The sequence below is a fragment of the Erythrolamprus reginae genome, chromosome 5, assembly GCF_031021105.1.
Source record: "Erythrolamprus reginae isolate rEryReg1 chromosome 5, rEryReg1.hap1, whole genome shotgun sequence".
Taxonomy (NCBI): domain Eukaryota; kingdom Metazoa; phylum Chordata; class Lepidosauria; order Squamata; family Dipsadidae; genus Erythrolamprus; species Erythrolamprus reginae.
In genome coordinates, this window is record NC_091954.1 from 113,854,059 (window position 1) to 113,868,727 (window position 14,669).

At 45.4% G+C, this 14,669-nt stretch overlaps 1 protein-coding gene across 1 annotated transcript in view; it reads right to left on the reverse strand.

Moving 5' to 3' along the window:
* Positions 1–1,026: 1,026 nt before the first annotated feature.
* The window catches only part of LOC139168255 (cytochrome P450 2C7-like), a 28,793-nt gene continuing 15,150 nt past the window's right edge, over positions 1,027–14,669 (reverse strand). The window contains exons 5-9 of the mRNA XM_070753780.1: positions 14,342–14,518; positions 7,079–7,220; positions 4,503–4,690; positions 2,496–2,637; positions 1,027–1,205 (exon numbers count right to left, since the gene is read on the reverse strand). Coding sequence (XP_070609881.1) covers positions 1,027–1,205; positions 2,496–2,637; positions 4,503–4,690; positions 7,079–7,220; positions 14,342–14,518 — 828 coding nt within the window. The remainder of the gene's footprint in view (positions 1,206–2,495; positions 2,638–4,502; positions 4,691–7,078; positions 7,221–14,341; positions 14,519–14,669) is intronic.

The following is a 14,669-nucleotide window of genomic DNA, read 5'->3' on the forward strand; positions in this document are numbered from 1 at the left end:
GTGGAAGCTCGGCTCGTATCCCGAATTTGAACTCAGGTGTTGAACAGAAATTTCGCTCGCGTCGTGGCTCGTAACTTGGAATACTCGCATGTGGAGCAGCTCGTATCTAAAGGTACTACTGTATTCATTTTATTTTCTAGAGCAGGAGTCCCCAAACTTGGCAACTTATGAATTTCAACTCCCAGAATTCTCCAACCAGCTCTGAAGACCTCTGTCCCACCCAATCACATGACTGTCAAGCAAACCGCACAAAATTAAGCCACACCCACAAAATTAAACCACGCCCGACAGAGTGGTAATAGAAAAAAAATAGAACCCACTCCTGACCATAACCTCCCACAAAGAAGCAGACACTGGAGCATGAAACCAGGTATAGGAAGATCCAGCACAGAGGTGGCTAAGCTAACAGCACAGAGAACACTGTCCACTTCATCAAGAGGCAAAAGGTCAAATTTGGGTGCCTCAACTGTTTCCAGATAGAATCCAGGTTGGAGTGGATCTGAGTATCTGCCAGATAGCCAGAATGCCATGCCTGTCTCTGCCCAATCTTCCTCTGAACCCCCTACAGATACCCAAATCTAGCATGGAACCCCTGTTATGCATTGGGATATTGATAACTTGGGACAGGTTCTCGGTTGCCGTGGGTCACTCCAGATTTTATGCTGCCAAGACCTGAGCAGATTAAGGAAACTCTATTGCCAGCTCAGCAACAGAATCCAGCAATGCAGTAGTAGGAGCAAGGAAGTCACACAACACCAACGATTTCAAGTGTTCCCAAATAAACTGTGTTGTTGTTGTTTTCAGCTGTTTGTTATTTTTCTAGCCACCTCGTCCCATTTTCAGGAATCATCTTCAATTCTGAGTCCTTCATTTTAGGTAAATATGATCACGCATATATAAAGACTTCATAAACCTATGTCACTGAGCAAAACTATGAAAAAGGAGACATGAAAAGTAACTAATAAAAACAAGCTACAGGAGGGTCAACATTCATCGTGACACATCGTGCTCTGCCAACGCTGGAGATTAACGAGGAACTGCACAGATCTTCAACGGATAAAACTGCATCCCGGCCCCTATTATTTGCTCCATGTTAAGTTCTTTTAGTCCTTCTGGATGCTGGAAGGTAAATGTTTTCATAAGGTTGGTGAAGAAAATGAAGAGCTCCATCTGAGCCAAAGTCTTCCCCAAGCATTCACGGGAACCTAAAAATAATACAGGGAAGATTGTGAGATAGAATGTTAACAAGAGTTGGAAGGGACCTTGGAGGTCTTCTAGTGCAACCCCTGTTGGAACATTAAAAACACTTCCCCTCCTGAACCTTATTTAACCCCTTAACATATTTAAATGTTTTGATCATGTCCCCCCTTTCTCTTCTGTCCTCCAGACTATACAGATTGAGTTCATGAAGTCTTTCCTGATCAGTTTTTTTGATTGATTGATTGATTGATTGATTGGATTTGTATGCCGCCCCTCTCCGGAGACTTGGGGCGGCTAACAGCAACAATAAAGCAGTGTACAATAGTAGTCTGATGTTAGAAACAATTAAAAACCCATTAATATAAAAAACCAAACATACATACATACATACCATGCATAGAATTGTAAAGGCCTAGGGGGAAGAGGGTCTCAATTCCCCCATGGCTGACGGCAGAGGTGGGTTTTAAGCAGCTTACGAAAGGCAAATGCTTAAGACCTTCCACCATTTTTGTAGCCTTGGACCCATTCAATTTTATCAATATCTTTTTGTAGGTGAGATCTGCAGAACTGGACACAGGATTCCAAATATGGTCTCACCAGCGCTCTATACAGCGGGATCAATCTCCCTGCTTGTTATACCTCTAGCTATGCAGCCAAGCATTCTACTTGCTTTCCCTACTGCCTGACCGCATTGTTCACCCATTTTGAGCCTGTCAGAAATCACTACCCCTAAATCCTTCTCTTCTGAAGTTTTTGCTAACACAGAACTGCCAGTACAATATTTCTCAGATTGAGGATTCCTTTGCCCCAAGTGCATTATTTTACATTTGGAAACATTAAACATTTTGAAACATTGGAATGAGCATGTTAAGAAAAAAAATGTGAAAAGTTCCATGCAGCTACAATTAGTCCTTGATATGAAGCCAGGCCATTATGATCTTATGCCACAATAGTTATTAAATGGGTGGGTCATGTCACTAACCCTGATTTAACGGCTTTTGTGCAGCGATTGTTAAACAAATAACTGGGGTCCTTTTGTTTGTTTGTTTGTTCGGCTTTCTATGCCTATGGAGAGGGGCGGCATACAAATCTAATAAATAAATAAATAAATATGCCGCCCTTCTAAGTCATGTGATCACTGTGAATAAAATTCAGAATTACTGTATTAAAACTTTTAGCTGTAGAAACCCATTACAGAACTCTTGCAAAACTTACAGGTTGCCCAAGTGCCAAAACTAGTTCAAGGCTACTACTACAGTTTGAGGATAGATCAGTTATATTGTGATTGTATTTACCTGCTCCAAAGGTACAGTAATCTTCTCTGGATACAAATTTCCCATCTTGATCCAAAAAGTGGTTAGGGTTGAACTGTCGAGGCATCTCCCATTGTTTGGGATCCAGCAGAACAGAGCAGAGATCAGGGATCACCAGGCTACCCTGGAAACGGATAAAACATTAACTGCTGTTTTCACAGAGCGTGCTTAACTTAGCCTGATATCCCAATTAATTCTCTCTTTCTCTTTCTCACTTGCTGCCTCTCTGCCCTCACTCTCTCCCCTCTCTCTCCCTTTCTCTCTTTCTCCATTTCTCTCTTCCTTTCTATCTTTCTCTCCTCCCCCTCTCTCTCATCCCCTCCCCCTTTTTCTCTCTCCCTCCTCTCCCCCCTCCCTCCCTTCCTTCCTTTTATTATTTATTATTATTATTTATTAGATTTGTATGCCGGCCCTCTCCGTAGACTCGGGGCGGCTCACAACAGTGATAAAAACAATGCATGGTAACAAATCTAATAATTAAACTCTAAAATAACAGTTTTACATTACAAAAAAAACCACCAATAGATAAAATGCATACACACAGTCATATCATGCACAAAGTTACATAGGCAAGGGGAGGGGGAATGTCTCAGTTCCCCCAAGCCTGATGACAGAAGTGGGTTTTAAGGAGTTTACGAAAGGCAAGGGGGGGAGTTGATTCCAGAGGGTCGGAGCCACCACAGAGAAGGCTCTTCCCCTGGGTCCCGCCAGACGACATTGTTTATTCAACGGGACCCGGAGAAGACCAACTCTGTGGGACCTAACCGGCCGCTGGGATTCGTGCGGCAGAAGGCGGTCTCGCAGATATTCCTTCCTTCCTTTCTCCCTCCCCCTCTCTCTCCCTCACTCTTTCTCCCTCTCTCCCTCCCTTTCTCTCCCCCTCTCTCTCTCTCCCCATGTGTGTGCCTTCCACTTAAGAAGTTTTCCATTGCTTCTTTCCTAGGGCAGAGAGAGATGGCTTGGCCCAAGGTCACCCAACTGCAGTAATGGGTTGCTGCCCCCACAGGGTAGGGGGCACAGGGGGGGTTAGTAAATTTATGCACTATTTACTGAATCCTTAATAGTTTTTTTATTGTCCTTCCTCTCAACTACCTTAGTATGATCCTGAATTGCTTTTTGAAATAGGAAATAATTAAATAGTATGTTTTTAAAATAGTAAATAGTAACGCTGTGATCATTTTCATCATTCTCTAGAACTGAACTTTTATAGCAATTAAAGAAAATTGAGCTACTTGCCTAATCAGTTATCATACCGAACCTTACAAAACCTTAAATGTTACTGTGCTCCTCAACCAATAATGCCGTCTGCCATTTGTCCTTATTGTGGCTATTCCAATAATGTGACTGAATCAACTGAAAAAGAGTCCAAGCATCTATTTGAAAACTTATCTTGGTCAGTAAGCCACTCCCACCCCGGTCACATGATTGTCAAGCCACTCCCGCCTGGTCACATGACTGGCAAGCCACTCCTATCTGGTCACATGATCATCAAGCCACCCCCCACAAAATAAGCCATGCCCACAGTAAAAAATTTGGCAGCCCAGGGCTACAAGTCACACCACTACACCAAAATGAACTGTATGCCACCCCATGGCTTTGGGTTTTCCCTGCAATTAATAATCTAATCTATATTGTCCATAAAACCTGATATCCAATACCCAATAAGAGAGTTGGAAAGGACCTTGAAGGTCACTTAGTCCAACCCCCTGTTAAAGCAGGAGTCCCTATACTACTTCTGACAAATTACCAGTTTTACTTGAGTCCGTTATGACATGGACTCAAAACCACTGGTCCTGTTTTTATTTTTAATCCTGGGTTTAGTGCTCTCCTGTACAACTGCTGGCCCTGTGTTGCAGAAAAGATGAATTACACTTGGGCAAGTTGTGTGCTGCTAACACTGTCTCCCCCTAAGATTTTTTATCGTTTTAAACTGACATTGGGAACTTTTTTTTTTTGCTTGTTTGGCATTGCTGTGCTTTTATTCTGTACCTTTGGGATGTAAAAATCAAGTATATTCAAATCTATGTTGCACAACCGAAAGTGGTTGGAAAATGCGATGCTGCTGAGACGCTGGGTTTCGTGAATGACGGCATAGGAATAAGGCAGTTTCTTCCGATCTTCGTAGCAGATTGTTTTGTGGGGATCCAGTGCGCTTTCGATCTCCTTCTGTACTTTCTCTGAGAATAAAAGAAATTGATTGATTGATTGATTAGATTTATATGCCAGCCCTCTCCGAGGACTCGGGGCGGCTCCGATTGACAACCAAGTGAATAACCTCTTTAGGGAAGTCTCAAGAAATGTGGTCTCTACATAACTGAAGCTCAGGTTAAATTTCAGTTACTAGCTAAGCCGGCAAGAACTCTAACTAAGGGGGGAAATTAATGCTATTATGAATACTTAGATAAATGAAATAGAAGAGGGGTAGTCAGTGATGGGCTCCTACGGGTACAGTCAGGTACACAGAACCAGTAGAAAATTTTGGTCAGGTATGCTGGAAACTAATCAAGCAGAGAGAAGCAACTTGGAACTAGGGAGAAATTTCCTAACAATTAATCAGTGGAACAGCTTGTCTCCAGAAATCCATCTGGACTGTGCTTCAACTGGAGGAGACAGGCAGGTGGTGGGCTTCTAAAATGTTAGCAAGGGGTTCTCTGCCTGGTTACTGGGTGGGGGTGACCTTGGTGAGCTTGGTCTTTTCAGCTTCCTGCAACACACGATTGGGGGTGGGGATTTTACCTTCCAGGAAGGTGAAAACAGCCTCCGAGTAGGTGAAAACAGAGTCTGGGAGGACAAAAACAGACCCTGGGAGGGTGAAAACAGCCTCCGGGAAGGCGAAAACAGCCTCCGGGAGGGCGAAAACAGCCTCCAGGAGGGCGAAAACAGACTCTGGGAAAGTGAAAACAGCCTCGGGGAAGGCAAAAACAGCCTCCGGGAGGGTGAAAACAGCCTCTGAGAAGGTAAAAACAGCCTCTGGGAAGGCAAAAACTGCCTCCGGGAGGGTGAAAACAGCCTCCGGGAAGGCGAAAACAGCCTCCGGGAGGGCAAAAACAGACTCTGGAAGGGTGAAAACAGCCTCCGGGAGGGTGAAAACAGCCTCCGGGAAGGCGAAAACAGCCTCCGGGAAGGCGAAAACAGCCTCCGGGAGGGCAAAAACAGACTCTGGAAGGGTGAAAACAGCCTCCGGGAGGGTGAAAACGACCCTCTGAAGGTTGGAAATGCCCTCTGAAGGTTGGAAACAGGCCCATTCCCAGCCTTCCCAAACTTCCAGCAGGCCCATTTTCCCCCCTCCCCAAGCCTACACACACACCCTACACTTACTTACATCCAAAACAGGCTACATGGAGCAGAGGCAGATTCCTCTTATCTGCTGCTACTGATGTGCTGCGGACGCAGCTTGAGTCTTCTCATGTGTGCGCTATACACGCATATGTGCATGCATCCCCAGCATAATCTTGCTTCCGTGCATGCGCAGGAAGCAAAACCATGCCAAAATCTTGTGAGGGGATTTACACATGTGTGAAATTTTGGTGATTTTTTTTTTGCTTCTGCACATGCATGGAAGCAAAAAAAATTGCCGGAATTTCATTCACGCGATTGTCCCCTTGCACAAGATTTTGCTTCTGCACGTGCACACAAAGCAAAAAATACAAAAAATTAAAGAAAAAAGATGGCGGCGGCCAAAGAACTGGCATCAGAGCGGTTGTGTAGAAGTTGCACAATCTGGCAGCTACTACTGGTGAGCAATCGCCTACCGCACCAGTAGCAACCCATCCCTGGAGTGGAGATTCCCGAGGGAGGGGCAGCCAGGGGTGGAATTTGGGGGTTGTTATTTTTTTATAAATATTATAATATTTATAATATTTATAATATAATATATAATATTATTATATTATACGATACAATAAGATACTATACTATACTATACTATACTATACTATACTATACTATACTATACTATACTATACTATACTATATTATATAGGTATGTCTGTATGTATGTTTGGTTTTTTATATTAATGGGTTTTTAATCATTTTTAGTATTGGATTATTACTGTGCACTGTTTTATTATTGCTGTTAGCCGCCCCAAGTCTCCGGAGAGGGGCGGCATACAAATCCAATAAATAATAATAATAAAAATAATTATTAATTTTTATAATATCAATAATAATAGAACATACACACAACATATAACAACGTGCTCAGTGGTTAAGGATTTGGGGATCTCCGAACTGCACAGAATCTTAGCTAGAGGTTCTCCCGAACTCCTGAAAACGCCCCACAGTCCACCCATGGAGACAGGTGTGGAAGAACCCAGATGGACCAAAAAGAAAAGAAATGGGGTGGAAGACTTGACGTGGAGACCAACATGGCATGGCAGAAGGAGGGGGTCCTTGACTAACAGGCGTGAGAGTTTCTCCCCCTTCAAACCCACAACGGCCTCCAGGCCCTGAGGACAGAACCTCAACAGCCTCCCACGGACAGCCCAGAACTGGAAGATCTTAACGGTAAAGGTTGAAAAAAGGAGGGAGGAGAGCCCAGAGTTCTCACCACAAGCTTTGCTCACCTTGAATATTGGGATGAACCCCCATTAAAAACAGAGCCCACGAAAGGGTGACCGCTATTGTGCCCGTGCCTGCGAGGAACAAGTCGACGATAACTTGAACCAAATTGTCTTCATGGAAAGTCGAGGTGAGGTCCTTTATCTCCTAGGGATCGGTTGAACAAAACAAAGCTGAAGTCCAAGATATTCAGAGTTATGGAGCCTCAATTCCAACCGTTGTACGGCATTGTCGCTTCGGAGGAGGGATTCTTGGCCACTGTATTATACTCCCAATCTATTCACAAGATAAGGAACAGAACTGCTGTGGCCTAGAGGTGGGGTTTTCTCCTTACAATCAGGAGATTGTGAGTTCGATCCCAGGTAGAGGCAGATGTAGGCTCTCCTGCTTAGGCAGAGGTTGGACTAGATGACCTCCAAGGTACCTTTCCAACTCTGTTAATCTATTAAACTTCTCAACAGAGCTTAATACATAAAACAGATGGTACTGGAGATTTTTATTAATCCTAAAAAAATTAGGGCTGTGTAGCCCAGTGTTAATATTTAAATTGATAAGTGATGTTATGGTTAGCTCTGGCCCAGCTCCTGCCCCAAGGACTGTGGATGTGGGGGAGACATCCACATGCTGCAGGCCTGTTTTGCCCCCGGTGGAATCTTCTGATGAAGGCTCCTCTGACCAAGAAGACATGAGTGACAGGGAGGAGGAGAGTGGCAGACAGCTCAGAAGGAGATCAATTATCTAGCTCCTCCTTGGATTCAGAACAAGAGTTAATGATACAGCCACACATGCAGAGAGCGATGCATAGGCAACAACAACTGAGAGATTATTATCAAAGAAAATGAGGCCACCTGTGGTTGGGTGGGGCTGTGGTCATTAGTGAGGCTGCTATAAATAGCAGCCTGTGGGTTTGGCCATTGTGGACGATTATCTGATCGTTGTGTTTCGTGACTGCTTTACTGACTTTGACCTTTTGTGTACTGATTTTTCCCACTTTGAAACTAACCCAGAGCAAAGTGTGTTTCACTTTGTGAAAGAAGAAGGACTGCGAATGGCCTCACAGCTGCAAGCTAAGTATCTCAGAACTGATAAGGGACTTGTACAAATTACCAGTTTGTTTGGAGACGAGGGCTCTTTGCTATACCAAAAGAGGGCTTGGTTTCAGTGAATTTTCCGTATAAAGAACATTGTTTTGAATTTTCAAACGTGTGTGTGTCTGAAATTGTCTCTGTGCATTTTTGGGAGGATTCTACCAGAGAGCTCGACAGAACAGGTGATAGCAAACTATCCAGCATTTATGGAATCATTGTTATATGGTTCCATTTAGCTACTTAAGGACTGAGTAGTTTCCTCCACAGAATGAATTGTGGTTAAGAAATCAAGAGGGGTTTTTAGGACAGGCGTCCCTGAAGCTAAGTTACTTCAGTGTAGTTACAAACATAGCTAGAACCACAGCTGAGACCGAGCAGATGTTCATATTTATGATGGTCCCTGGGGTCATGTGATCCCCTTTTGTGACCTTAACAGAATTGGAAGGGACCTTGCAGGTCATCTAGTCCAACCCCCTGCCCAAGCAGGAGACCCTACATCTGCCTCTACCTAGGTTCAAACTCGCAACCTGCTGATTGTGAGGCAAGAGCTCCACCACTACCAGAGGAACCTCTTCTAACAAGCCAGATTCATTTTACAACCCTGTTACTAATTTAACAACTGCAAGTGATTCACTTGCCACAAGCAGGGCAAGAAAATGAGGCAAAACCGACTTAACAATTGCTTAATAGCAATGGGAATTTGGGGCTCAGTTGTGGTCATAAGTCAAGGACTACCTATAGTTGTACAGTGTTCCCTCGATTTTCGCGGGTTCGAACTTCGCGAAAAGTCTATACCACGGTTTTTCAAAAATATTAATTAAAAAATACTTCACGGGTTTTTTTCCTATACCACGGTTTTTCCCACCCGATGACATCATATGTCATCGCCAAACTTTCGTCTGCCTTTAATAAATATTTTTTTAATAAACTTTAATAAATAAACATGGTGAGTAATAATCTGAATAGTTGCTAAGGGAATGAGAAATTGCAATTTAGGGGTTTAAAGTGTTAAGGGAAGGCTTGTGATACTGTTCATAGCCAAAAATAGTGTATTTACTTCCGCATCTCTACTTCGCGGAAATTCAACTTTCGCAGACGGTCTCGGAACACTGTATTTTCAGACTCGATTCAATGAAAGTTTTCAAGGGGAATAGCCTCTTTCCTTTGGCGAGAAGGCTCGGCTCACTCTTCGCCTGAGAATTCCTTAGTCACAATAACTCAATCTTAACTGGATGGATCACCTAAACCAGGGGTGTCAAACAAGCCTCCTCCCCATTTTCAGCCTTGACAGCCTCCTGCAATACCCTGCCAGCCAAACCAGGAATGGGAGGGGGGGCACTTGAGGACCCCCGTGCCCCATTTTTGGCCTGGGAGTAGTAGATGCTTGGAACAAACTTCCAGCAGACGTGGTTGGTAAATCCACAGTAACTGAATTTAGACATGACTGGGATAAACATAGATCCACCCTCAGATAAAATACAGGAAATAGTATAAGGGCAGACTAGATGGACCATGAGGCCTTTTTCTGCCGTCAGTCTTCTGTGTTTCTATGTTTTCTATGTTTCTGTAGCACCCTGCCAGCCAAAATAGAGTGCCAGGGGGGCATGCGAATTCCCTGTGCTCCATTTTTGGCCTGGATGGCCTCCTGCAGCATCCTGGCATCCAAAATGGGACACGGGGGGCCTTGCACACCTCCCCCTGCACCCCCATTTTGGCCACCAGAGTGCTGCAGGAGACCATCCAGGCAGGGATGGATTTCACTTACCACCACTACCATTGACGCCTGTCCATGCATGTCTGAGCGAGATTTTGCTTCTGCACTTGCGCAGGAAGCAAAATCTTGCGAGGGGGCACACATGAGAGAGAGATTTTGGCAATTCTTTTGCTTCCACGCATGCGCGGAAGCAAAAAATTGCCAAAATCGCTCGGATCTGCGTGCTTGCATGCCGGAGATGCAGAGCTACGCGCACAGCTCCATTTTTCCTACCAGAGCTACAGTGTGGTCCGTACTGGTAGGATCCCAATACTGCATCCAAGCCAAAAATAGGGCCTGGGGACTGTGTGCAGGTCCCTCCCCGTGTCCCATTTTGGCAGCTGGAGGCAAACCAGAAGCCGGTCCTTTGCTATTTCCAGGATGGCCGTACAGGCCAGATTTAAGCAGATTTAAACTCTCAATGCTATTCACTGCCTCCCATGGGGTGGCAGGCCTGTGCAGAGAAACAAATCTTCCGTAACAATATTGTGAGAATTATCCCAGAGACATGGCAGTGCATCGGTTAGAATGCAGTATTACAGGCCAATTCTGCCGACTGCCAGCAGTTTGATTCTCAAGGTTGACTCAGCCTTCCATCCTTCCATAAGGTCAGTAAAATGAGGACCCAGATTTTAAGAAGCAATTTGTAAACTGCTTAGAGAGGGTTGTAAAGCATTCTGCCTCATGTACCCCAGCAGCCTGTTAGGTCCCATAGAGTTGGCCTTCTCCATATCGTGTTGGCCAGACAATGTCGTCTAACAGGACCTAGGGGAAGAGTCTCCTCTGTGGCGGTCCCGGAGATACGTACCCCCCTCCCTCCTGGCCTTTTGCAACGTTTTGAAGACCCATCTTTGCCGACAGGCATGGGGGCCGTGAGTATCGAGATCAATTCTGGCTGTAGCCATGAGTGATTGATTAGGCGAATTTGGATGCTTGTGTTGGGACGAATGGTTTTTTTTTAAATTTTTTAGTTTTTTCAAAGTAATTTTTAATATTAGATTTCTATACGTGTATTGTATTGCATTGGTTATGTTGTATGCCGCCCTGAGTTGTCTGAGAAGGGCGGCATAGAAATCTAAATGGATGGATGGATGGATGGATGGATGGATGGATGGATGGATGGATGGATGGATGGATGGATGGATGGATGGTTGGATGGATGGATGGATGGATAGATAGATAGATGGAATAGATTAGATTAGAATAGAATAGAATATGCTCTCATCGTACATGAAAGAAAAGGATAGGTAGGTAGGTAGGTAGGTAGGTAGGTTGGTTGGTTGGTTGGTTGGTTGGTTGGTTGGTTGGTTGGTTGGTTGGTTGGTTGGTTGGTTGATTGAGAAATGTTATAGAAGTCCAAATGCTATTGCTATTATTGGGAGGCACGTGGCCGTGCCCACTTCAGTGTAGCTCCCACCACCAGCACAGCTGATCCACTCAAGGCATTCCTCCTCAGCTGGCTCCCTGCCAGCACTCCTGCCACACACCCTCATTCCCCAAAAAGAGAATCCATTAGTCTCTTTAAAAGAGAGGCATTTTCTTGTAATAGAAGCATAAGATGCTAATCCTGACTTAGCATACAATTATTCTCCTAGCCCAGCGATGGCGAACCTTTTTTTCTTTGGGTGCCGAAAGACCGTGGGTGTGCGCTATTATGCATGCGTGAGTGCCCACCTCCATAATTCAATGCCTGGGGAGGGTGAAAAAAGCTTCCCCCACCCCCTGGAGACCCTCTGAAGGCTGGAAACGGCCTGTTTCCCAACTTCTGGTGGGCCCAGTAGGATCTTGTTTCACCCTCACCAGGCTCCAAAGGCTTCCCTGGAGGTGGGGAGGTTAAAAATGCCCTCTCCCATTCCCCTGGAGGCTCTCTGGAAGCCAAAAACGCCCTCTGTGCAAGCCTCTGTGCAAGCCAAAAATCAGCCAAAAATCAGCTGGTTGGCACACACATGCACATTGGAGCTGAGCTAAGGCAACAGCTCGTGTGCCAGCAGATATGGCTCCGCGTGCCACCTGTGGCACCCGTGCCATAGGTTCGCCAACATTGTCCTAGTCAATACGTTTCCATTGATCTTATTAGGTCCAATGTTTCTGATGGAATTCAATATAGGTAGTCCTCAACATATGACCACCATTGAGCCCAAAGGTTATGCTGTTCAGTGATAAACTTGTCAAATGAGTTTTGCCCCCATTTCTAACGTTTGTTAAGTGAATCACCGCAGTTCTTAAATCAGTAACATCGTTTGTCAGAATGTCCTGGAACACTGCAACCCTCAGAAATTTGAGTCAGTTGTCAAGCATCTCATGTAAATCACGTGACCATGAGGATGCTGCAATTGTCGTAAGTGTGAAAAATGATTATACAGTGATACCTCATCTTACAAACCCCTCATCATACAAACTTTTCGAGATACAAACCCAGGGTTTAAGATTATTTTGCCTCTTCCTCCAAACTATTTTCACCTTACAAACCCAAGCCGCCGCCACTGGGATGTCCCGCCTCTGGACTTCTGTTGCCAGCGAAGCGCCCATTTTTGCACTGCTGGGATTCCCCTGAGGCTCCCCTCCATGGGAAACACCACCTCTGGACTTCCGTGTTTTTCCGATGCTGCAGGGGAATCCCAGCAGTGCAAAAATGGGCGCTTCACTGGCAACAGAAGTCCGGAGGTGGGGTTTTCCAGTGAGGGGACCCTCAGCAAAATCGCAGCAGGTGGGGTTTCGAGGACTTCCATGTTTTTGCGATGCTGCAATTTCGCTGAGGCTCCCCTCGCTGGGAAACCCCACCTCCGGACTTTCATTTCCAGCGAAGCACCCGTTTTTCCGCTTCTGGGATTCCCCTGCTGGCATTCCCCTGCAGCATCACAAAAACATGGAAGTCCGGAGGTGGGGTTTCCCATGGAGGGGAGCCTCAGGGAAATCCCAGCAGCGCAAAAACGGGCGCTTCGGCTGGGAAAAGGGGTGAGTTTTGGGCTTGCACGCATCAATCGCTTTTCCATTGATTCCTATGGGAAACATTGTTTCATCTTACAAACTTTTCACCTTACAAACCTCGTCCCGGAACCAATTAAGTTCGTAAGACAAGGTATCACTGTAAGTCACTTTTTTCAGAACTGTTCGAACAGTCACTAAATTGAACTGTTGAAAGTCAAGGACTATCTAAATCAGGGAATTCCTCATCTTCGGCCTTATTTTTCTTCTTTGCCAGGGAAAATAATACGTTTAACCACCACCCGCCCTCCTGCCACAAACTTTCCCAATTCCACTTCAGGAAGCTAAACCAGCAAGACTACATCTAATGGAAGGGCTCAACCTTCGGTGTGCAGATTTGCTGCTGGGATGTGTCACTACTTGCCCTGTGTTGTGAATTTCCCTTTTTTGTTATTAAGACCATTTTGGGGGCTTCTTTCTTTAAAAAACCTCCACCTCCAGCACCATAGTCTCCATCTATGTGTTATTTAAAAGAGGACTGTAACTTTTCTGCCACTACTTCACAGATAACTACAACTCATCCATGAGCTACTGTATTTTTCAGTGAATAAGGCGTACTTCCACCACCACCACCCAAACAGTGGAAATGTCTGTTCATCTCATAGAGCAGTGATGGCGAACCTTTTTTTCCCTCGAGTGCTGAAAGAGCATGCGTGCGCACTATCGCACATGCATGAGTGCCCACACCCATAATTCAATGCCTGGGGAGGGTGAAAACAGCTTCTCCCACCCCCTGGAGGCTCCCTGGAGGCTGGAAACGGCCTGTTTCCCAACTTCTGGCGGGACCAGTAGGCTCATGTTTCGCCCTCACCAGGCTCCAAAAGCTTCCCTGGAGGTGGGGGAGGCTAAAAATGCCCTCTCCCATCCCTTCCGAAGCTCTCTGGAAGCCAAAAACACCCTCCCAGAGAGAGCCTCTGTGCAAGCCAAAAATCAGCTGGCTGGCACACACATGCACATTGGAGCTGAGCTAAGGCAATGGCTCGTGTGCCACCTGCGGCACCCATGCCATAGGTTCGCCATCACTGTTATGGAGCGCATGTTGCCGAATCCCAGCCACCGGCCCTCACCCTTTGGTTTCTGCCTCCCAGGAATTTCCCTCCTTGCAGCAAACAGCCTGGTCAGCTTCAGCCCAGCCTGATTTAGCATGAGCGGCTGATTGGCAGTTTAATCAGCCTCCCAGAATACCGCCTATCAGATGTTCCAAGCTGTGGGGATTACGAACGCCCAGTGATGCTGCCCATCATTGCCACCACCTATCACTGCCACTTCACACCCCATTTATGGCTTCCATGTGCCCCATTGTTTGCCTCCATGCGCCCCAATTTCAACCCATTCCAGGTGGTGGGGATAGACAGCGGTGGGGAAATCCATGTTTTGGGCTTGGTGAATCAAAAATTGGGCAAGCCAAAGAGGGTTTTGCACATGAAAACATGGAAGCTTACATCATCCATGTGAGCTAAATAGAAGTCAACGTAGCTTTGTGGTTCGTGAGAGGCCTGAGAATTCTTAGAATTTCCCATCTTCTTTTTGATATAAGAAATCATAAATTCAAAGGAGGAAACTGCCTTCCTGTGAGGCCCAGGGAAGTATTCCACAAGTGAAGGGAACATGTTATATATCTGCAGAAAGAGAAAGAATCTTAATTATAATTCTCAATAAACTTGATAGCTTGGACATGCAACATATAAGCCACTGTGTGGCGTTCTTGTTCCTCTCTTTGCTTGATTATTTGCTTATAGATGTTTCATCTGAAATGGTATAGGGTCTCCT